Source organism: Aethalodelphis obliquidens, unplaced genomic scaffold (genome assembly GCF_003676395.1).
Source record: "Aethalodelphis obliquidens isolate GAN/ISIS:26980383/991018 unplaced genomic scaffold, ASM367639v1 scaffold55, whole genome shotgun sequence".
Classification (NCBI taxonomy): Eukaryota; Metazoa; Chordata; class Mammalia; order Artiodactyla; family Delphinidae; genus Aethalodelphis; species Aethalodelphis obliquidens.
The window spans coordinates 3,942,550-3,967,561 of NW_020837999.1; the positions used below are offsets into that span (position 1 = coordinate 3,942,550).

At 43.3% G+C, this 25,012-nt stretch overlaps 1 protein-coding gene across 1 annotated transcript in view; it reads right to left on the reverse strand.

The window, feature by feature from the left end:
* The window catches only part of BRINP2 (BMP/retinoic acid inducible neural specific 2), a 116,860-nt gene that overhangs the window by 52,391 nt on the left and 39,457 nt on the right, over window positions 1-25,012 (reverse strand). Inside the window, exon 2 of the mRNA XM_027086236.1 lies at window positions 79-428. Within this exon, the coding sequence (XP_026942037.1) occupies window positions 79-350 (272 nt within the window). The 5' untranslated portion in view covers window positions 351-428. The remainder of the gene's footprint in view (window positions 1-78; window positions 429-25,012) is intronic.

Sequence of the window (25,012 nt, forward strand, 5' to 3'; positions counted from 1 at the left end):
TAGGGCAGTCTGCGTCCTGCCAGCTGGCTTGGCGCCCTGCACAGACTCAGGCTGGCTTCAGCGGGACGCCCCACTCACCTGTAGATCCTGTATCTGGTGGTAAAACCCTGGCGGTAGCGCTCCACGAAGTCGGTGTACTCCTGCGTGCGGTGAAATGGGCCCCGATCTGTGAGCAGCCAGTCCAGGGGCGGCTGGCCGGCCGCGGAGGCATGATGCTCGGGGGCCGCAGCGGCCGCCGTGGCCGAGACAGCCAGCACCCAACCGGGGAGGGCCAGTGCCAGCAGAGCTGCCCATGGGGCTGCCGCCACCGGCCGAAGCCCTCTAAATCGAGTGCCGCACTGCCACCTCATGCTTCTCCCAGGCGGTTGGTGTCTTCATTCTCTCGCCACACTCTCCCGCTCTGTGCCGCTCCACCAGGGCTCCTGGAACTGGAAAAGTACAACACGGAGATGTCAGTTGCACACCCTGGTCTGACCGCATGGGCCTGTGAGCATCAAATCTCCTTGGGCAGGGCCCATTCTAGAAATCCTTTATCCTAGTAACACATCTTCCTTCTAGGCATTGAGCTACGTGTTGATGTATATTTCATTTAATTCTTAAAACAATCCTACAGGAAACACCACTGTCATTTTGCCGATGAGAAGATGAGGTTTAGAGATATGAGGAAAGTTGCTTAATTTCATGCAGATTTCAAGTGAAGAAACCAGAATTTTGACCTCAGGGGGTCCAACTGTAACCTTTATACTGTGTTGCTTCCTTGTTTCCTTTGTAGACTCAACACCATCGGCTTGTCTTCCTCTCTCAAAAATGTTCACTATGTTTCAATAATAGCCTCATAGATTGTGTGCAGCCTCTAGAGGCGTGATGTAAAGCAAAGAGAAGCCCCCTTTTTCTGATGGTGAATTGGGGGCAGAATAGTGAAGTCCCATCACTGTTATGAAGCTGGGTGAACTTGGGCAGATTACTTCCCTTCTCTGAGTTTAGTTATCCCTTACGGAAAATAAAAATGGAGAACAGTATGGTTCCTAATACTACTAAAAATAGAGCTACCATATGATCCAGCAATCCCATTCCTGGGCATATATCCAGAGACAACCATAATTTGAAAAGATACATGCATTCCAATGTTCATAGCAGCACTATTTACAATTGCCAAGACATGGAAGCAACCTAAGTATTCATTGACAGATGAATGGATAAGGAAGATGTGGCACGCACACACACACACACACACACACACACACACAATGGAATATTACTCAGCCATAAAAAAGAATGAAATAATGCCATTAGCAGCAACCTGGATGGACCTAGAGATTATCATACAAAGTGAAGTAAGCCAGACAGAGAAAGACAAATATGATATGATATTGCTTATATGTGGAAGCTAAAAAATAAATACAAATGAATTTATTTACAAAACAGAAATAGATCTGCAGACATAGACAACAAACTTATGGTTGTGAAAAGGGAGTAGGGGAGGTATAAATTAGGAGTTTGGGATTAACACATACACACTACTCTATGTAAAACAGATAATCAACAAGGACTTACTGTATAGCACAGGGAACTGTACTCAATACTTTGTAATAACCTATAAGGGAAAAAAATCTGAAAAAGTATACATATATACACTTTATAAATAAAAATACTTTAATATATAAATAACTGAATCACTGTGCTGTACACCTGAAAGTAACACAACATTGTAAATCAACTATACTTCAATTTAAAAAAAAACAAATGTAGGATTATACTATATTTTAAAAAAAAAAAGAAGAGAAAAGAAAGAGGATTGACTAGATAATAGTCAAGCTTTGGACTTCCTGCTTTGAACATCGATCTGTTCCTTTACAAAAGGCCATGCAGGGATAGAGTTACAGTGGGAAATCACCATCATCAGAGAACAGATCCGTGGACACAAGGATGGCCGTTGTGCTCTTTCTCCTCACTGTGTGGTATGGAAGCTGTTTGAGGGCAGGGCTGTGTATCCCCCTACCCTAGTTCCTGAGAGCACACAGTAGGCCTTCAGAGACGCTTCTTGAAGAAATGAATGAGTGCATTCTTGCCCTGCCCTGCCCTCTCTGAGTTGAGGGACAGTGCCAGGAAGGGAGTAAGACTTTGGCCTTCAAGACTCCTGGCTGACTCAGTACTGCGGGGGTTCTTGCAATCGAATTCATTTCTTCAATCTTCAATGTCTAGCACATGCTGTCAGAGTCTCACCCATGTCCCCTCACCAGTACCACCTCGGTCTGTGCTAGAATGACTTCCAATCCCCAACACGTGTAATCTGTGGCTCTGAGGCCTTTCTCTGGCTGCCAAAGTCCAGAGATGAGCTTCCTGTGATGAAGCAAGGGGTGTCAATTCACTGGCACTTCCAGACTTCTGTAAGGCCAGGTAAAGTGGGCTTCAGCACTTGACTCACTCCCATTCCCCAGGACCCCGCGTCACTCAGGAATGGCTCCCGTTTAACAAAACCACCGACTTCCCTTGGACCAATGCAAACCCTGAAGAGGCTGCCCAGAGGCTGGGGCCAATTCTTAATCCTGGTTACTCCCAGCCTAAAAGCTGGCCTGAGTCTGACAGATCTGAGCCTCAGCATTTGTACAAGATGCTTTCAAAAGTGTTGCAGTGCCTGCTGGTAAGGATAAAGGGACAGAAGCATGGGTGCATGGACCTTCAGAGTCACTCCTCTACTATGGTTAGTAGGTACTGACCATCTACTACGCACTGGGTAATTCTTAGAAGTTTCCCCAGTTAATTCTCACAGAAAGTTTCTACTATAAGTATTATTATTGCAAGTTCACATTTCCCTGAGACTCAGAGGTGCTGGGCTAGGAAGATGCAAAGGTAGAATATGAACCTAGATCTGGTTCCGTGTCCAGACTTTTCCAAAGAATGCTTTGCTCTCTAAGGCGCTAGAGTGGGCCCCAAGATAGACCCACACTTAATGAACTGGTGGACAGGGGGGCTGAAGGACAAATAGTGAGGCAACATCTGCCCTACCAGATCTTTAAACCTATTATAAAATTCCAGTAAGTAAGTAGGTGATACTGGCACACAAAGTGGGTGGGCAGATCAATGAAATAGAACAGCTAGCTCAGAAATAGACCTTATTATACATAAGAACTTGTGTGTGTGTGTGTGTGTGTGTGTGTGTATGCATCACAGATTAAATGGGTAGGGAGTAGACTATTTTATACATAATATTGGGAAATTAGTTCCAGATGGATTAAGAAGTTAAATATAAAAAATAAAACCATAGAAAGAAGACACATTTCCAAGTGTTTTTATAATAAGCAGGCATTACTTTTAAACCGGGGAGGGGGGAAATTCGTGCTATAAACTAAAAGGAGGAATCAGCCTTGCACATGGAGGGGTAGGCATTTATTTTTATGGGATGTAATCTGATGAGGATGCCCAAAATATTTCTCATTTAATCATCCATGCATTCGTCGCTTGAGAAACGGAAACTGAGGACTCCTGAGTGCCAGACACTCTGCTAAGTACCAACAATATGAAAGCAAGTGCTCGTTACATTGTCTGAAACACTGCCTACCATTAGCGATTAGTTCCTCTTATAAAATATTGTTCTCTTTCTAAAGGCACATTTTGGAGACTGGGGCTGCTTGACAGAGCAGGTCAAGGCAGCAAACACAGTAAGGTGGACAAGCAGTGACACAGGTAGGACACTGCAGAATGCAGGTTTCTAAAATGGTCCCCAAGATTCTTGAGCCCTTCTCTGTGTGCCCTTTATAATCTCCTCCTCTTGAGTGCAGGCAGGCCCTGTGAATATGATGGGAGACTCCTTCCATGATCAGGTTACTGATCAGTTGACTTTGGGTTCATCAAAAGGAAAAGTATCTTGGGTGGGCCTGGCCTAATCAGGTGAACCTCTAAAAGAAGGTGAAGTGTCAGAGAGACAGGATCTAGCTGCCCTGGAAGAAAGCAAACAGCCATGCTGTGTACAGTCTATGTGGGCCGTGCAGCAAGGGATTGTGGGTGGCCTCTAGGAACTGAATACAATTCCCAGTCAACAGCCAGTAAGAAAATGGGAACCACAGTTGTACCACCCCAAGAAAACCAATTCCTTTTTATGGCTGAGTAATATTCCACTATAAAATTCCACTGTGGTATATATGTACCACATCTTCTTTATCCATTCATCTGTTGTTGGACATTTAGGTTGTTTCCATGTCCTGGCTCTTGTAAATAGTGCTGCAATGAACATTGGGGTACCTGTGCCCTTTTGAATTACGGTGTTCTCAGGGTATATGCCCAGTAGTGGGATTGCTGGGTCATGTGGTAATTCTATTTTTAGTTTTTTAAGGAACCTCCATACTGTTCTCCACAATGGCTGTATCAATTTACATTCCCACCAACAGTGCAAAATGGTTCCCTTTTCTCCACACCCTCTCCAGCATTTATCGTTTGTAGATTTTTTGATGATGGCCATTCTGACCAGTGTGAGGTGATACATCATTGTAGGGTTTTTTTTTAAATTTATTTATTTATTTATTTATTTGGGGCTGTGTTGGGTCTTCATTTCTGTGTGAGGGCTTTCTCTAATTGCGGCAAGCGGGGGCCACTCTTCATCGCAGTGCACAGGCCTCTCACTATCGTGGCCTCTCTTGTTGTGGAGCACAGGCTCCAGACGCGCAGGCTCAGTAGCTGTGGCTCACGGGCCCAGTTGCTCCACAGCATGTGGGATCCTCCCAGACCAGGGCTCGAACCTGCGTCCCCTGCATTAGCAGGCAGATTCTCAACCACTGTGCCACCAGGGACGCCCCCATCATTGTAGTTTTGATTTGTATTTTTCTAATAATTAGTGATGTTGAGCATCTTTTCACATGCCTCTTGGCCATTTCTATGTCTTCTTCAGTGAAATGTCTATGGAATATTACTCAACCATAAAAAGGAACAAAACTGGGTCAGTTGTAGAGATGTGGATGGACCTAGAGTCTGTCATACAGAGTGAAGTAAGCCAGAAAGAAAAAAACAAATATCGTATATTAACACATATATGTGGAATCTAGAAAAATGGTACAGATGAACCTATTTCCAGGGCAGGAATAGAGATGCAGAAGTAGAGAATGGACATGTGGACATGGTGGGGAAGGGAAGGGTGGGACAAGTTGGGAGATTAGGATGGACATATATTCACTACCATGCGTAAAATAGTTAGTGGGACCAAGCTATGAAGCACAGGAAGCTCAGTGCTCTGTGACGACCTAGATAGGTGGGATGGGGGTGCGGGGGGAGGTCCAAGAGGGAGGGGATATATGTATACGTATAGCTGATTCACTTCACTGTACAGCAGAAACTAACACAACATTGTAAAGCAATTAAACTCCAATTAAAAAAAAAAAAGAAAAAGAAAACCAATTCCGCCAACAGCCACATGAGCCCGGAAGAGAACTCTGAGTCCCAGATGAGAGCTGCTTTCCTGACTGACACCTTGATTTCAGTCTTGTGAGACCCTGAGCAGAGGACCCAGCTAACCTGTACCTGGACTCCTGACCCACAGAAACTGTGACATGATGAATTCATACTGCTTTATGTCACTACGTTTGTGGTAATTCCTTACACAGCAATTGAAAAATAATAGACACATAAAGGACTTCGCTCCCATTCTGCACACCTTTGAGGGTTCTTGGTGATTTCTGGAGGAGACTAGCGATTATTCTCTGCATGAGAACCATACAACATCAACCCTGCCTGACCCTTCAAGGTCAAAGTCCAGGTCTCTGTTTATATGAAAAACTTCAGCTCTCATACAGAGTCTAGTCTTCAAAAATATGTGATCAATCAATTCCATGCGTTTCCTAGAGGCGTCACTGTGAGCCGGTGACAGTGTGTGGCCTTGGCCCAGCCACTGAGCCTCCTGGTGGCCTGTGCTGTAACACAGGGGTGGCAGCTGCCCCCTCCCCTGGTAATCGCGGGTTTCTAAGGACAGGTGAGAGCGTGTATGTGAAAAGCTGTGTGCTCTTTGAAAGAAGCGAGCTATATTAAGTCAACGTGTGCTTCTTGTCATTCTTTGTTTGTAATTATGCTTTTTCAGGGTTCACAATGTGCTGGAACCTGCCTGGTTATAGAAGTATCAGCTTTAGAATCAAATGGTTTTGATTGCTGGGCCGGGTCTGCTGAGCACAGCAAGAACGCCTGAATTCAGTGCTGACGGCGCCTCTAAAAAACCTGGCCTCAGAATCATATGGTTTCCGTTCCATTGGTTTTTCTCAGGATCTGAAAACATTTTGACCAAAAAAAAAAAAAAAAAAAAAAAATCTCTTTTTAAGAAAGAAAAGTTTTAAACAGGTTTCAAAATTTTCCTTAAAAAAATACCTAGAACACGTTCCTTCACCTTTAAACAAAAAAAAACACAAAATAATTGCTGCATTGACAGTTGCGTAAAAATTAGACTTTTCAAGGAGGATGGCTTTTGGGCATTTACCGTTTATGCTCCACAAACAATATTGTTATAAATTTTGTAACAGCAACCTGTCAAGCAAATCTTAACCGTCTAGATTCTCGAGTCTTGTGCTGGTACTGTTAATATTCAGCAGGTTAAAACAATTCTCGCCTTCCCCATGATGCTTCTATGTATCCATTTTGTCCTACAACTGGTTGTGAAAGTAAATCTCTACATTACATGTGATTGTATTAAAGTCATGGCTAAGCTAGCTCCTTGAGGAAAACAATTAGAAATTTACTTGTGAAAGCCAAATAATTTCACTTATCGAGACGCTACTCAAGACAGAGTTCTACACCTACACACATTATAAATCAGCTTTGGCCCAAAGGTACAAGTAGAATAAGTCATGGCTTTTCCTTTGTGAGTACATTAGCTCGTATCTGTTCGTTAAGCCATGAATTCAATGGGTTCCAGTTTTGTCAACTGAGAAAATCAGGTGTAGATTAAGTCACATGAGAAGTGGGCAGCGCGGTCTTCAACAGGGGAAAGCTTGTAAGAATCACATCTCCACCAAGATTGCCACCCAGCTGAAGACTTCTGGGGACTCTTTTGTGTCCTCCTGTTGGTCTCCATCTCCATGTACGCTAGGTGTGTCAGTGGAGCAGTGAGGATCTGGGGCATCAGCTGCTCAGGTACTAAATCTTGGCAAGGGAGATAGAAGTACAGTTTCCTCTTTGAAAAATACTGTGCAGGGGAGGGGCTCCATGTTGGAGGAGTTAAGGCTATGGCTAAGCTGTTGCTAGAGGCCAGAAGAAAAGGAGAAATAGATGTGAAATTAGTATTATAATTAACAAAACTGTTAATGTTGTTAACAATGATCATGAATCAATACCAGCAGACATCATTTTCTGTTTGTGTGGTCATTACTACTTATGAACCACAGATAATAAAATGACGCTCGATCTTTGTTTCTCAAAATGTAGGATCCCCTTCTAACAGATGAGAACACTGAGGCTAGGAATAGATAAGTGAGTTGCACAAGGTCATGTGTGTCAGTGGCAGATCTGGGTCTACCTACTCTAGCTCCTATAGTATTTACACTTCACTGCACCACTTACATGATTTACAGCTATAAAAACACGTGGGCTTTGCCACTTACAAGTCACTTCCCCTGGGAGCCTCTCTTTGGTCATCAGTAAAATGATTTAAGAGGTGAGATGATCCCCATGGCCCTGCCCAAAACAGAAATCCCTTAATTCTATGCAAATAAAAGGGGCACAAATACGAGGGGTGAGGCTCTGAGATTTTAGTCTTCTTTGGGAGGAAGCTCTGTTTCAGAAAGGGAGTGAAGCATAAGACAAGTGAGGGAGAAAGCAGACGTTCTTGCCTGTTGGAGCAGTGACATTTATTAAGATGATTAGGCAGTGACATTAAATAAGTTTTCGAGCCATTTGAGTGGTTAATTGGCCAACTCTACTGAAGAGATGTTTTCTTGCATAAATCTGAGGGTGTCAGTAGTAAAAACTCACAGAAAGTGTTATTTGTTCTTGTCATCCACAACATCTGGACACAAAACCTCCTGTTTTGACTAGAAAGGGAGAGGAGACCAGAGACATGACAGGACATACTGGGGTGAAGGGTAGATGGGGGTGCTATCCATTCAGATGAAGGACTTGTATTCGGCTCTCTCGTTGGGATGATCTGCCAGCCTCAACAGACCCTAACCACAGCCTTTTCATCCCTATAATATGTTCCTCGTTGCACTTCAGAGAGTTTCAGCAGTGCCCATCATTCCCCGTGTGCACCCGGGCAGATGTCACACCCCGACTGCCACTCTCATCTCCAGGCTCTGGGATATGACCTTCAGTGTCACCCTCAGAACTGGCCTGGACCTAGCAAGGTACACTGGATGCATTCCCCCACTGCTAGACTTAATATAGGTGAGGAATAGGGATAGCCTCCCTGCACAGAATCAGGTTAACAATGTTAAGGATGATTTGTACAAAGGTAAGCTCTATCATGATTTACTATTTACTATCATGATAACTAAATGTTCTTGCATTCATCTGAGACCTTTAAGAGGAGAGACTGGGAGAGGCTAAGGGACTTGCTGGAGACAATTCCACAAGGAAGCAGAAATGAAACTCGGATATTCCGACTCCAAAACCTATCACTCAGGTCTCCTCACCCTCCCTCACCTCTGTCCATGGAATAGTCAATCAGTTATTAAGCAGTTTCTACGCACCAGGACTGTACCAGGTGATGGTGGTAAATCTGATGAACAAGACAGACCCAACACTTGCCCTCACGGAGCAGCAACAAAACATAGGACTTGAGGATCCTGTAATGAGCTTAAAATAATATTCTCTCTCTCTCTCTCTCTCCATCTCTCTCTCTCTCCATCTCTCTCTCTCTCCATCTCTCTCTCTCTCCAACTCTCTCCATCCCTCTCTCTCTCTCTCTCTCTCTCTCACACACACACACACACACACACACACACACACACAGCTTCAACAACATTAGATGTCATAGGCTCCACCCCCTCAGGGCCCCCAGTTTATAGGTTTCTGCTGTGTGATAACCAGCCCTTCACTCATCAAGGGCGGATCCATGTGTCAGCGGCAGAGGTTTCAGACTTGCCTGCCGGGTGTCCTTGGCACTTTCCTTGGGGAGACAAGCTAACTGACAGGCTTGCCCAGAGTCTCGTGTGATAAAGCCTGGGTCACCATGTGCAGACCAGGGTGGGCCCTGCGGCCCAGAACTTCCCTTGAGGTCACAGGGGTCTCCAGAAAAGAGAAAGAAAGCGCTGCCAATCAAACAGAATCTCGAAATGAAAAGTTGCACATTTCAAAGCCTTTAAAACCTGATCTCCATGCATATTAACCTTCCTCAAAACCGCTTCCATTATACTCCTGCATTATGAGACCCCAGCAGCTCCCTGTGGCCTGAGAACACATCTGCCCTCCTTCCTTCCCCAGGCACCAAGCCCTCCATCAGTAGTTCAGCAGTGGAGGGGTTACAAGCATAGAACATGGAGCCAGAACACCTGGCTTCTCACGTTGGCTGCACCTCTCCTGGCTCAGCTTCCTCAACTGTTTAAAAAAAAAAAAGGAAAGAAAAAACGACAATAATAATAGTGCCTCCTCATGGGGTTGTGGGGATTAAATGCAACATTTGCAAAGGCCCTGAAAAGTGCCTGGCCCACAGTGAGTGCTGTGTGTGTGTTCACTGTTATTTCTTCAAAGGCATCAACATGTGGGTTTTTTGTTTGTTTTGCTGCTGCTGTTGTTGTTGTTTACAGGTGAGAAGCCTGAGAAGATAAAGTCTCTGTTAAAAATGTGTCCTCATTAGGCCTCAGGGGTCTCCACAGGTCACTCCAAGTGGCCTCAGGGGCCTCCCCCCCCCCTTCCTCCATAGATAATGACTGCAGAGGTGGGCAGTCCTTTTGCTTTTATCTGTGGCCTCTGTCACTTGATCCTTGATAGTCTGGCTATGGGCCCCACTGTTTACTCACTCCTGCCTTCCTTTTTTTTCTCCCTGAGTCTGTATCTGTCTGTTACATCTTTGAGGCTCTTGTCCTCCAAGAAACCTGTCAAAGCTAGACTCTGTGTTGATTACTTTGTTACTTTGCCTTCCTACAGCTTCTGGTCCCTGATTAATTTCCACCTGATCAGATCATGGAACTGGGGGAAGGGGTGAGATCCTAGGGATTACTTGGTCTCAGCAGCCTGGAGTGCGTGTGTGGTACGCGTCAGTGTGTGTGTGTGGGGGTGAGGTACGGAGACAAGGAAAGAGAAGAGAGGAATGATTGATACCTTGGGTTGGGGTGTATTTCTATATTTTATTATAGAATAGTTTGAAAATCCCCAAGAAGATTTTGAAGTAACTCTCCAGTGTGAGCCAGTGATAGAACCCCCTTCACATTGTTTGATAGTTGAGAAAACATAGGGCCACAGAAGTGCAGTTAGTTATTGTGAGTTATTCACGATTTGGGGGCAAAAACAAGACTTGAACCTGGGTCTCTCAATGCTAAGCCTAGAGCTCATTCCATCTTTATTTCACATGTGTCAGAGGTCAATTGAAATTTTCAGAAGCCGGAATCCATGACTTCCAGAGTTACCATCGTCATCATCGACAATTATGTTTTGATACCAGTTATTATGTGCCAGACATTGGTCTCAAAAACTTTCCATTCATTGGCTCATTTAATTCTTGTAAAACTTTATGAAGTTGATGTTGTTATTATGCCCATTTTACAGAGGAAGAAACTCAAGAACAGAGAAGTCAATGATGTTATCCCAAGAAAGTCCTTTGGACAGTCCAAATGACCTATTAACCTAAGATCCACAGATGTGAGTCTCATAAGGGAGCTGTGCTCACAGAAGCACAGCTGTATCCTCTAGGTCACTCCTATTTTTAAAATTTCCTGTATCCTCTAGATCACTCCTATTTTTAAAATTTCCATGGATTGATGAAAAGTCTAAAAATCTTAGAGAACAAAATCAAGATGCACCTAAATTTCCTGGCTTGGACAAGGATGCTTAAGCCTTCTGCTTTGGAAGAAGCCGTGTGGCTCCTGTTTAGATGGCCTGTCAGCATGGCCTTATAAGAAGGCAATTGTATCTCCCTTGTGATGTCTTAAAAACCAGGCTTCCCTGGTGGCGCAGTGGTTGAGAGTCCGCCTGCCGATGCAGGGGACACGGGTTCGTGCCCCAGTTCGGGAAGATCCCACGTGCCGCGGAGCGGCTGGGCCCGTGAGCCATGGCCGCTGAGCCTGCGTGTCCGGAGCCTGTGCTCCACAACGGGAGAGGCCACACAGTGAGAGGCCCGCGTACCACAAAAAACAAACAAACAAACAAAAAAAACAAAACCCATAAGGTCAGGCATGTTCCCCCAAACTGGGCCCTGGTGGACAACCCACAATTGCTGGTTTCCTCTGACTTACAGTGCTCTTCCCTTAGACCCCCCCAAACCCAACTGAGCCTGTACCCAAGTTCCCCATCCTCTCCTTCCTGCCCAATCTCAGGGTGTCCATCTAAGGTGTAAGGGGCTTGCACCCTTGCTGGCTCCTTCACCCCCTGCTCTCAGCTCCCTACTTTCTGTCGTAGGAGACAGACCTCCAGGGATTGGCTGCCCCTTTGCCTAATTCTGAATTGTCCAACCAGCTCTTGATATATCCCTCTTTATGTACTCTGTTACCACGATTGCCTGAATCATGCCCTTTGGCCCCTGCCCCTGGCTATGCCCAGTCGCTCTCCCTGGATCCAGCTACTGAAGCTGGCTTGGTCATTCCCTCCCCATCCCTGGCAGGCAGCTGGTTCCACCCTCCAGAGAGGAAACCTTCTCTTTTCCTGCCTCCTTTCCACCAGGCTGGCTTCCATTGCTGAAGCCCCAGCTCACTTCCCAGCAGAGCCAGCCTGTGTATACACAGGCTAGTTTGTTTCTTTCAGGCCTGGGAAGCCGAAATAAGCCTAAGCCAATCACATGGGAAATGTCCACCGCTGTGCAGTGTGCAGCACTGAGGCAGGGCTGACGCGGAACTCTCCATCCTGACCCACAGCCCTCACGGTTACTTTTGCTCCTGGCTTTCTGCCACGCCTGTCACTGAATCTGAACTTTTAGCCCAAGCTCTGCCCTACTGGGGCCTTGGCACGGACCAGAATGTAAAATGACAATGCCCTGGGCTCTGCCAAACAGCGCAGAGCTCCAGAGATGTTACAGATGCAGCTGTGACCAGCAAACAACATTGTTTCCCGGAGTGTGTTTGTAAATATATGAGTTGCCTGACAGCCTGTGGAATTAAATATAGATGCAACATCCCAAACTCTAGCTAAAATAAACTATATGCTGCTCAATGAATGTCAATAGGTACACTGAGAATGAATCATTATCTCTTTTTGTAGCGTGGTCCAAGGAACCCATCCCTAAGTGGTTTTTCGATTGTTTGTTTTTTGATGAAGGCGACTTTTTTCTCCCACAGGCGTTTGACTGGTACTGGCGGGCAGCTGGGGGGAGGGGGGAGGCATGAGGAGACAAAGTGGGTGCAATCAGTAGGTTTGCTGTGTTGGGTGTCGTGTGTACAGTAGGGTGGCAGGTTACCAGGTAGACAGGGAAATTACTGTCAAACTTTTGAGATTGATGGCCTAAGGGCACCATTTCTCAAAGTATGGTCTGAGGCTCACTGGTCATTTGGAAAGACTGTCTGAGGGGGAGCAAGCTTATCCAACACCGTGAGTCCTCTCTTTAGTTCTCGAGCCAAATGACTCACCTTCCCGTGCATTGATTAACACAGGTGGCCTGTATAGTACCAACCTCTTAAATTAATAATGGCAGGTTACCAGAAGCTGGTATTCCTAAAATCAGCACCTGCAAGAGTTTACTAGGCACTCGGTCTCCTTCAGGCTTCAGCTGAGAAGCCTTACTGCCATGCAATCCTCTGTGTTGATGCAAAGCTCACCCTGCACAGATCACCAAAACCCCTACTCTGTGAGGTGGTGCAAAATGAGAGGCGCTTTGAATGTAGGGCCTGTTCAGTGTCATCCTGGGGAGTTGAGGTTTTTACTTGTGTTGATCATTTTAGTTTATGTAATTGCCTATTTTGTTTGTTTGGTTGTTTTTGATGTTCCCCTCCAATTCTTTAACAGCAAGTTCTCTCTCCAGTAAAAGGTGGAACTGTAGACTTCGATAGACTGCAGTGACTTGGGCACTATCAGGGGATCCTTGTGCAAAAAGCTTTCAGAGACTTCAGTGGAAGAACTAGAACAATTCCTTAAAAATCTTAATTCACGCTTCATTCTGGCTCACACAGCTACTGGCTACCTAAACTATTTTTGAAAAATTTAGCCCTTTGTCAGATGGGGCAATAAGTTTCCCACTTCCTTTCTTTTTTTTTTTTTTTTTTTTTGCGGTACGCGGGCCTCTCACTGCTGTGGCCTCCCCCGCCGCGGAGCACAGGCTCCGGACGCTCAGGCCCAGCGGCCATGGCTCACGGGCCCAGCCGCTCCGCGGCATGCGGGATCTTCCCGGACCGGGGCACGAACCTGTGTCCCCTGCATCGGCAGGTGGACTCTCAACTACTGTGCCACCAGGGAAGACCCTCACTTCCTTTCTTTTAGGAAAGTTAATAAATATCTACTCATTATTCCAACTAATTTTTATTGGAAAAACAACATCCCATTTAGCTAGAATGTAAAATGCAGGAGGCGAACTATGGGAGAAAAGACTAGAAGGTAGTGCTTGGATTTCTTTGAAAGAAAGGAGAGTGCAAATCTTTGTTATAATTTTCTTATGGCAAGTCTTATTAGCCAAAGTCACATTAGGAAGACTCTGTGCTGACCAGGATTTGCATATGTCCACAATTCAGTGGTAACTAAGGCTCAAATCAGCAACTTCTGACTCAAAACTGAGATTAAATGATTTTCAGCCCAATTTTGAATTGTGCCATTGATTTTCAGTCCAAATCTTTGGAAAAATACTATAAAGTAACTTTGTTAAGAATTTTTAAAATTAAATCAAGTATTCCATTTCTCAAACATGGTAACAGAGAATATAGTCAACACAAAGCCAAGCATTTACTCCAGTGGGTCTCAGCTGGTGTGTGTGTGCGTGTGTGCGCGTGCGCATGCGTGTGTGAGATTTTGACCCCAGGAGACCTTTGTCAATTTCTGGAGAAATTTTTGGTTCTAACAATTTGGAGAGGGGTGCTACTTCTAGGGGGTTAAAGCCAGGCAGCTGTTAAACATCCTATAATGCACAGAACAGCTCCCCACAGCAAATAATTCTCTGACTCCAAACATCTGTAGTGCTGAGGTTGGGAAGCTGACTTATGCCAACCAATTCTAATAAGCCCAGGCTCATAAAGTGTCTCTGAGTAATAGAAGATCGACTTTTTAGGTAAGTTTTTCATGTATATCTAGTTTGCCAACATTTGTCATGGTGGCAAAGACCAAAATCACTCACCTTCACAGTCCCTCCTTCTAGGCCTCCTGCTTCATGCTTAATTGGTCCTTGATAACAATAACAGTCAAGCGGTACAAGTCCTATTTATTGAGTGCTTATTTCCTACTCGATGCTGTGTTTAGCACTTTACTTGCAACAGGGTGGGTATTACTGATCCCTGAACAATTAACATAAGGGAAATGAGATTCTAAGAGATTAAGAAACTTGTACAACTTTCTGCCTTCCTTCTTTCTTTCCTAATTCAATCAAAAAGCCAATAGGCAGGCCTGTGTGATGGGGGCAACCTAGTAAGGGCCTGAATCCATGTGAGGTAGGTGGTTGAAAGGGGCAGCGGCCAGTGGAGTAAGGAAATTGGTTACATACAGGGGGATCTAGCCAGTAAGTAATTATATTGAGGATAACAGGTGCTAAGTTTCTCATGGTCAAGGAAATTATAAATAAGGAAAATACAAAAGCTAAAATAAACCCTGTGGCATGGCCTTGGGATTACAGGTATGAACTTGTGGTTCTAAATACAGGTAGAAAAATAGAGGGATATAGAGATGAAGAGACAGAAAGATTTTGGATTTCTTTGAAAGAAATGGATAGTGTAGTTAACAGTACTCCACCCATGTTAATTTCTTAGTTTTGACATACGTTCCACAGTTACATAAAATATAAAAATTAGGGGAAGCTGCCTGAAACTAGAAATCAACCACAGAAAAAGAAATGAGAAAAAATGATTATATGGAGACTAAACAACATGCTACTAAAAAACCAATGGGTCAATGATGAAATCAAAGAGGAAATTTAAAAATACCTTGAGACAAAAGACCATGAAAACACACCATACGAAATCTATGAGATGTAGCAAAAAAGCAGGTCTTAGAGGGAAGTTCATAGTGATACAGGCCTTCCTCAAAAAACAAGAAAAATCTCAAATAAACAACCTAAACTACCACTTAAAAAAATTAGAAAAAGAAGAACAAGCAAAACCTAAAGTCAGCAGGAGGAAGGAAATAATAAAGATCAGAGAGGAAATAAATAAAATAGAGATTTAAAAAAATCAATAAAGCCAAGAGCTGGTTCTTTGAAAGGGTAAACAAAATTGACAAACCTCTGGCCAGGCTCACCAAAAAGAAAAGAGAGAAAACCCAAATAAACAAAATAAGAAATGAAAAAGGAGGAATTCCCTGGTGGCACAGTGGTTAAGAATCTGCCTGACAATGCAGGGGACACGGGTTCAGTCCCTGGTCCAGGAAGATCCCACATGCTGCAGAGCAACTAAGCCCGTGTCCCACAAGTACTGAGCCTGCACTCTAGAGCCCGCGAGCCACAACTACTGAACCCGCACACCACAACTACTGAAGCCCGCGTGGTCTAGGGCCTGCGAGCCACAACTACTGAACCTGCATGCTGCAACTACTGAAGCCTGCATGCCTAGAGCCCATGCTCCACAAGAGAAGTCTGCACACCGCAACGAAGAGTAGCCCCCACTCACCGCAACTAGAGAAAGCCCGCGCACAGCAACGAAGACCCAATGCAGCCAAAAATAAATAAAATTTTTTTAAAAAAGTAATGAAAAAGGAAACATAACAACCAATACTGCAGAAATACAAAAAGAAATCATAAGCGAATACTATGAACAATTACATGCCAACAAATTCAACAACCTAGAAGAAATGGACAAGTTTCTAGAAACATACAGTCCACCAAAACTGAACCAAGAAGAAACAGATATTTGAACAGACCGACCACTAGAAGTGAAATAGAATCTGTAATTAAAAAACAAAAAAAAACGCCCTACAAACAAAAGTCCAGGACCAGATGGCTTCACAGGCAAATTCTACTAAATATACAAAGAAGAACTTATACTGATCCTTCTCAAACTCTTCCAAAAGATTGAAGAGGAGGCAACACTCCCAAAGACATTTTATGAAGCCACTATCACCCTGATACCAAACCCAGATAAAAATACCACCAAAAAAGAAAATTACAGACCAATATATTTGATGTATATAGATGCAAAAATTCTCAAAACAATATTAGCAAACTGAATCCAACAACACATAAAAAAGATCATACGCCACAACCAAGTGGGATTCATCACAAGTTCACAGGGATGGTTCAACATATGCAAATCAATCAATGTGATACATCACATCAACAAAAGAAACAACAAAAAACACATGATCGTCTCAATAGATGCAGGAAAAGCGCTTGACAAATTCAACATCCATTCATGATAAAAAAAAACCTCTTACCAAAGTGGGTATAGAAAGAACAGACCTCAACATAATAAAAGCTATTCATGACAAACCCACAGCCAATATAATACTCAACATACACATACATACACACACACACATAAGCAATCTTTCCCAGTTCTGTCCACCCAAGTACATCCAGTAGAGTTCACCCTGCTTCAAACTCTTGTTTTCTCAGTCCTGTTCTCCATTAAAAGGAATCAGGGATCCTTGGAGAAATGGATGATTACAGGCCTGTGTCAGTTAAGGTATGAGATGAGTCTGGAACAATTTTGTGACAGAAACCTTGTGTGTGCTGACAAATTTTTAACAACTACATCTTTGGAGGAAAAAGTTCTGGTTGTAGCATTTGCCAGTTTCCATGGAGTAAATAAACACTCCCAATTGCTTAATTCTAAGCTACTAACTTCATGTCAGTTAGTACTTGCAAATTTCCTGAAAAATTTAGAATGGACTCTTACAAACCAGTGTAAGCCAGCTCCAGCAAACCACTGGATTAAAAAATACCAAAGAGGGCTTCCCTGGCGGTGCAGTGGTTGAGAGTCCGCCTGCCAATGCAGCGGACGCGGGTTTGTGCCCCGGTCCGGGAAGATCCCACGTGCCGCGGAGGGGCTGGGCCCGTGAGCCATGGCCGCTGGGCCTGCGCGTCCGGAGCCTGTGCTCCACAACCGGAAAGGCCACAACAGTAAGAGGCCCGCGTACCGCAAAAAAAAAAAAAAAAAAAAACAACCAAAGAATGATGGGTGCATGTCAAAAGGACACAGAGCTGCCTTGAAAGCCTTCCTCTCATGAATCCTGGGACAATTAGTGATGGGTTATATTCCTTTGAATAAAATAGGAATCCGAGAAGCCCTATTATATTTATATAATAAATGTAGGGAAAAAATAATAATTTCTAATTAATTATATAATTAAATAATTTAGAATAAAATTCCTAATGTAGAAAAATAATGGAATTAGAAAAATCATCATTTATATATATTGTAGAAAAGTAAATATAGAAAATAATCATAATTTATAATTGAGATATAATTAAATAATAATTTGTAATAACTTAAACAGAAAAATGATAGCATTAGAAAATCATAATTTAGTAATTATCACAGTTATAATGCACTCAGGCAAGAAACATAAATCACTCTAAAGTAGGAGGTAAAATTTGGTGAAGAACATGGTATCTCATAGTCTCAAAACATCTCCCTTGAAAATACTTATTAATTATAGAAAGAAAAAATAACTTTACAGTGAACAAACCTGGCAGCCACCATCTCACTCAAGCGATCAAAGTCAACATCACCGGAAATTGGACAAATACAAATCACGTCCACCTGACAGAATCCAATGAGATCACAACATCACTTCCATGACATTCTGGCCAAATAGTCATAACTTGAATTCAACATGAGGAAACATCAGACAGACCTGAATTAAGGGACATCCTACAAATAATAAGCCTGTAATCTTCAAAAATATTAAGGTTATGAAGGTCCGAGGAACCAATCATTCCTGATTGAAGGGCACTGGAGAGACATGACAATTTTGTACCATGTGCAATCTGGGTTGGATCTTCTGCTGTAAGAGACATTATTGGGTCAGGTGCAACCCTTGAATGGGGTCTCTGGGGAAAGGGCACATAGGAGTCCTTTGTACTCTTGTATACCTTTCCTGTAAGATTGAAATTATTGTAATGTACAAAGGAAAAATGAAAAATAAAGTTGTACATTGTTACTCAGCTCATGCAGCCCCCACTGAACCTCTAGCTGTTCTAACTTTGACACCTATGCCATTTACCAGCCCATGATTCTAAAATATGTTTGTCTACTGAACTCAAGTAGTGATGTCTAATACATAGTTTTAAGACACACCCTCATTGTTCACAGCTTAGAAGATACAACTGGGGAATTGCTAAGATGGCTGTATCCAGTGTTGTCCAATAAAAATATAATGCAAACTACATAAGTATTTTAAATTGATTAGCAGCTACATTCAAAAGGTAAAATAAAATAGATGCAATTAATTTTAATAATATATTTTATTTAACCTAATGACCCCAAAATATTTTCATTTGAACATGTAATTAATATGAGAAAATTATTATCAAGATATTTTAAAGTTTCTCACACCGAGTCTGAAATCTGGGGTGTATTTTACACTTACAGCACATCTCAACGTAGATACAAATTTTTCATCAGAAATACTTGATTCTGTATTTAGATTTGAAATAATTTACAGTTGAAAAAGATTCATAAACACAAGTTATTTTAAGCATACTTAAATTTTTTTATAATAATTGGAGTATATGCGTTTTCACTTTTAAATTAATCAAAATTAGATCAAATCTGCAAACAATTTCTTAGTTGCATGAGCCACTTGTGGAGTGCCTAAGAGCCACAGGTGGCTAGTGGCTGCCTATTGAACATGGCTGGATAGGTCCACAGTTCATCTGCTCCTGTATATCCCTGTGTATGCACGTTGCTTACACTATTCCCGTAAATGCAGACGCACTATAACTTTATGAGGATCAGTATACTCTTTTCTTCTGTTGCCTTAAGCATGAAGATTTTGAATGAAGCATGGTTCCACACAGCCGAAGGGATCAGGAGTCCTGGCTCCCGGCTTTCTACTTCCAACTACTAAATTAATCTCCCTTAAATCATGGTTTCTGGGACTTCCCTGGTGGTCCAGTGGTTCAAATTTCACCTCCAGTGCAGGGGGTGCAGGTTCAATCCCTGGTAGGGGAGCTAGGATCCCACATGCCTCACGGCCAGAAAACCAAAACATAAAACAGAAGCAATATGGTAAGAGATTCAATAAAGACTTAAAAAAAAAAATCATGGCTGCCTATGAACTAGAATGTAAGTGAATAAATATAGAAGGTACATAGCAGAATGGTACCACAAGGGAAGGTTCTTTACAATTGAAAAGCACTAGACAAACGTTAATCGTTCGGGTTATTTTTAATATTAGAGGCCAGAACAAGTGGACAGAAGACATTGCCATCACAAAGACTTTGCCGTCACAAAGACTTTGAACAAGTCAGTGAATTGGCTATTTTGACTTCTCCGTAAGTATAATGAAAGGATGCACTACCCACTTCCAACCAACCCTCACACACCTGCACTGTCAAATGAATTAGAAAATATTCACAGAATGCCTTGATCTCCTGAGAGAAAAGTGTTGCAAGTGAATTTATACTGATAATTGTTGCCAAGTGATGCAATTATGGATACATTTTATTGTCTCTGTTAAAATTTTCTTTTTCCAAATTTTCTACAAAACAATGCATTAGTTTTACAATCAGAAAAAAGAAAAAAAAACTTTTCTAATTAAAAAAAAATGAGTGTAAGGCATTAAGAGGACTCTTCTGTCTCCGTTTTTCTCATCATCTATCCAACAGAGCAAGACCCAAGTCTTAGACGTTCTGACTTGAGAGTTTCAACCACCAATTAGAACAGCTGGTCAGACAATCCTTTCATTTCCAGCCATCTCAGCGCCTTACACTTGGTTGCTTCACTTGTGTGAGGTGGAGCTGGGGTTTAGTCGGAACGAACAGAAACGATTCATCATCACACTCATTCACAAATGTCGCTCCTTCAGCTCTCAACTGGCCCCGCCACCCTTTGATAGTCTGCCAACTCTCCAGCCTCATGCTCGCTCAGTCCCTGGCCAGGCAGCCTGTGGGGATGGCCAGGCAGCTCCTGGAACCGGCACTGGTGATTCAGCAGGACAGGGCTTTCCTTCTCACCCCATCCATCCTCAGTCTCTGCCCTAATGAGCTGCCCGAAGGCTGAAACTGCCCTCCTCACATCGCAGCTGGCATGGAGGGTCTGGGGAGCAATTACCCATATGCTTTCTGTTCTCGCTGTCCCCTGAAGTTTCAATTAAAGATGTTCCCAGTTCTTGTGTTTTGGTTCTTTTTTTCATCCTGACTTAGAACGCTCCCCTCCCCAACAGGGCCACCCCATACTGCGTTTCAGATTACCCTTGCACAATACCAAGAGACACCGTTCACACCGTAATCTAAGTGAATGACTTAGACCTGCACGGTTGAGCAGAACACAACCTGTGTGGTCAGTCACATCTGGGCCCTTGCCAGGTCCTATGTTTTCTCTTAACCTCCAGAATGACGATTAAGCTTCCCTTTTTGTAACACAGCACAGTTGTACAGAAGTAGGGACCATACGCAAGAAAAGACTCAAAGGGCAAAGGAAAAAAGGTAAATTTGTGTGATCATGAAGGACATTGCTGGGTACCACGGACACACCCCAAGAGTAGAGTCCCCAGAGGTAGCTTGCCAGTATTAAAACATTTGAAGCCATGATGCAAATATAGAACGTTGTGGAGGAGGGTCCAGAGAGTCATGCACGTGGTTTATAGACTCAGTACCTCGGAGGTATTTCTCTGAAGGGCAGTTATCAGCAGTTAGCGGGTCATACCTGCTACTACATTGGGGAGAGGGGATGGTAAGCTCACTTCTTAAAATACTTATCTTCCCATTTTTGCTTGTTCAGTTTATTTCAGAGACACAAAACTATCACTCCTCAAACTGTCTCGACACAGTTCTTGAAGCTAGGTACATACAGCCCCACCCCCGAGTCCACAGACATCATTAAGCTTGGCTTCTGCAAACCCACCACAACTTTCCAATCTCCAAACCGGAGAGACTTTTTAGTACCTGTGGCGACTACTTACTGAGTAATAACTGGGTGCCAGATGTTGTGCTCATTGCCTTACAGACACTGTCCCGTTTGATCCGCAGGACAATAAATAGCATTGTGTTCTCCTGTTATTTTCTTTTTATGGATCAGGAAATTAGGAGCTCAAGAGACTAAGTAATTTCTCAAGGTTGCAGAATTTAATGGCCAGGGTGGGCTGTCAGGATCCAGAGGCCAGGTTGCAAACCCTTGCCTCTACCCTCCTCAGCCTATTTCTCGCTCAAGGCCCCATTTCTCTGCAGTTCTGGCCACTGCCCGCCCCTCCACCTGACTTCTCTGTCCCCTTGTGTCTGTATTTCTGCCTTTTCTTCCTTCTCCTGCTTCCTCCTCCAAATCTGGCTTCCTGATCCATTCCCCTCACTTCCTGTCATCCTCCATCCATTCAGTGTGGGCCTCTTCTAAATGATACAGGTAGAGAAAAAAATCCCAGAAAGATAGCTACCACATCAGTAGCTGACATCTGGAATTCTAGACTTACAGACAGATAGGTCCCTTGTTTCATACAGGGAGCACCCGAGTCCAGAGTGTGGTTACAAAATGTAGGTTTATGTAGCCTGCTGGGGGGAGATCTGGGACTAGAATCAAGACAGGTCTTTGCCACTCAGCCCAGAGACCCTTTACTGCACCCCACTCCTCTGACAAATCTATGGTTCCAACAAACCCCCAAGGGACACCATTTTCCTCACAGGACTTCCACGTGCCTGTCCTTTCATATCTGGATCCGAAGGCAACCCTTATTTTCAGCAGCCCCACTCTTCCCCTTCAAAACCTCTTCCTGCCCTGCATTTCTCCCCTCCCTTTGTCTCAGGCTCTGAGCTTTCTCTGAGCCTGTCTTCTGTCTACCTTCCCACCTGAGATCTGAGTTTTTCCAAGGTGTTAGCCACTCCCAGCTCTAGGTAACATCTTTCCTTCTACAGGGTTGTTTTCAGCGGGATATAAAGGCCATTAGCAAATCAATAAGGCTTTATTTAGAAAAGGGGGAGGGAGGGACCTGGAGTTTTTAATTCAGATCTAGCAACTCCTGGGGCATTATCGAGAGTATTCTAAAATTAGGCCTTTGAAAAGCACGAGGCTGCCACGGTTGGAACTTTACAGCTTCCTGCCCATAAACAGGACCAGCTTGCTATGGGTGGGATCATTAGCTGAAATCTCCCTCTCCTGCAGTAGTTATGTCTTCTTCTAACTGGAGTACCATATGTGATATCTATTGCTGTGGGGTTATCTGTTTCTTTTATTCTTGCCTTCTCTCTCTTCTCTCCACGCAGCTCTTTCCTGGGCTCAGCATCTGTCCTTTTCCTTCTTTCCAGGAATTTTGAATTTCCATCTATCAGTGTGTTTCTATCTAACACATCAAATACTTCTGTCAGTACATCAAGTCTCACTTGTCAGTGTTGCCACATTGAGCCTTCATAAACACATATCTTTCTGATATATTTACAGAGGTGATCCTCCAAAAGTCAGCACATGCCCTAGGACCCCTCGTGCTTTCTATCAACCTTTGGGGACTCCTCTCATTGTCCTGTCCTTCCTCCTGTTCCAGTCCCACTCTCTCCAGGCAGAAAACAAAGACACAGTCCTGCGGGCAAGTGTGTGAATGGGACAAGAGTAGTGATGGTTTGACCACATACTTTAAGGCCAATGCCATGATGTCTAAAATAGCACTATTAAGATTTAACCATATTTAACACTGGAATTCTGCATTTCCTTTGATCTAGCAAGTCTACATCTAGACAATTATTTCAGATATGCACAAAGATTCAGCTACAAAGATGTTTATTGTTCGGCAACTGGGAGAGACAAAGAGCCACTTATGTTTCTAAGGTATATTATCTATTACTGCGTAATAAATTATCAGAAACTTAGTGCCTGAAAACAATAAAGAACATTCACTTTCTCACACAAATTTTGTGGGTCAGGAATTTGGATGGTTCTGGCTCTGGGTCTCTTGTGAGGTTGTAGTCATGATGTCAGCTAGGGCTACAGGCATCTGAAGGTCTGACTTGGGACAGAGGCTCCATGTCTAAGTTGGGTTATTTTCAAGGCTGACAGGTTGGTTGGTGCTGCCTCTCGGTTGGAAGCCTCTGTTCCTTTTCATATGGACCTCTCCATGGGCAGCCTGACTATCCGCACAACACGGAAGCTGGCTTTCCTCTGAGTGAGTGATCCAAAAGAAAGCAAGGCAAAAGCTGAAATGCCTTTTATGACCTAACCTTGGAAGTCACACGCCATCATTTCTGCTGTGTTTACTGCTCACATAGACCAAGCCTGATTCCCTGTGGGAGGGGGTTACACAGGGGTTTGAATACCAGAACTGAGAATCACTGAAGACCATCTTGAAAGCTGGCTACCACAGATGGGGAAGACTTCAGCAAGAGAAGGAGTCACCAGGAATTGTTTGTACTGTGAGTCTGAGAGAAGAACAGATCTGGTCTGGCCCCGTTAGTTCTAGACTTCTTTCTCTTTGTAAGCTGTCTGCCTGCAGTCGCTATGCATTCTGCCTGTTCTATCATCCAATAAGTGAGCAGAGCAGGCTCTGCTCCTGTGGCACAGTGGTTGGTTTGGAGAGGTCGCGATGGGAAGGCTTGTTTTGTCTATGCCAGATTTAGTTCCAGATCTAGGTCACATTCTCTACTCATCTCTTTCAGAAATAAAGCTGATCTTTGCCCGTGTCTTATCCCTAAATTGGATCCCAACTTTTGAGTGCTTGGTTGACCCCTCACATTCACAATTATGTCTTATATTTTATAATGTTACCTTCATAATAGTGGAAAAATTAAAACAACCTAAATGTCAAATAATAGATTGCTTGAGAAAATTATGGCATATCCATACAATTCAGTATAATGTAATCATTTGAGAGTATGCTATGTAAGGATATGAAAAATAGTACAGGATATATTAAGTGACAAATACAGGCTATAAAACAGTATGCAGGTTATTATTCTGTTAAAAAATAATGTATATCTGCTGAAAAAAGAACCCCAAGGAGATAGATACATACCAATTGTAGTTACCATTGGTTGGTAGGTTTACGGGGAATTAAAACTTCCTTCATTTGGGCTAATCTGTTCTTCCTAAATTTCCTACATTTTACAGTCATTACCTTTGTAATGAGGAAAACAAGAGGAAAAGTTTGCAGATGCTAGTTTGGGGATTCAATTAAAAGTAATTAAAGCTTTCTAACTCACAACTTTTACTGGGGAGAGAGTCAGGCATCTGAGTATCCTCCAGCCCACTTCCATAAGTTCATGTGACATCACTGACCATTGCCTCTTTTGTAAACATTCTCTTCTCTTGACATCCTTGACCTCACAGTCTGTTTTCACTGCTTTCTCTGTGGCCACTCCCTGTAGACTCATATGCCTACACTAAGTCATTAAATGTTGGAGTTTCTCAAAGCCCAATGCCAGGCCTTTATCTCTTCTTAGTATATATTCTACCACTAGGTGATTTCACCCCCATTCGTGGCTACCCAAGGCAGTTTACCCATAGATCATGTGAAATTCATACCTCTAGCCCAGGTCTCCATCCTGAGCTCATACGATTTCTGTACAACCTGACCGAGTATCTTAACTGGATGTCTCCTCAAAACTTCCTCAAATTCAACATCCTGAAAACCAGCCTCATGATCTTAAGTGGTTTCCTATCAGAATGAAGGGTAAAATAATACATCTAGTCTC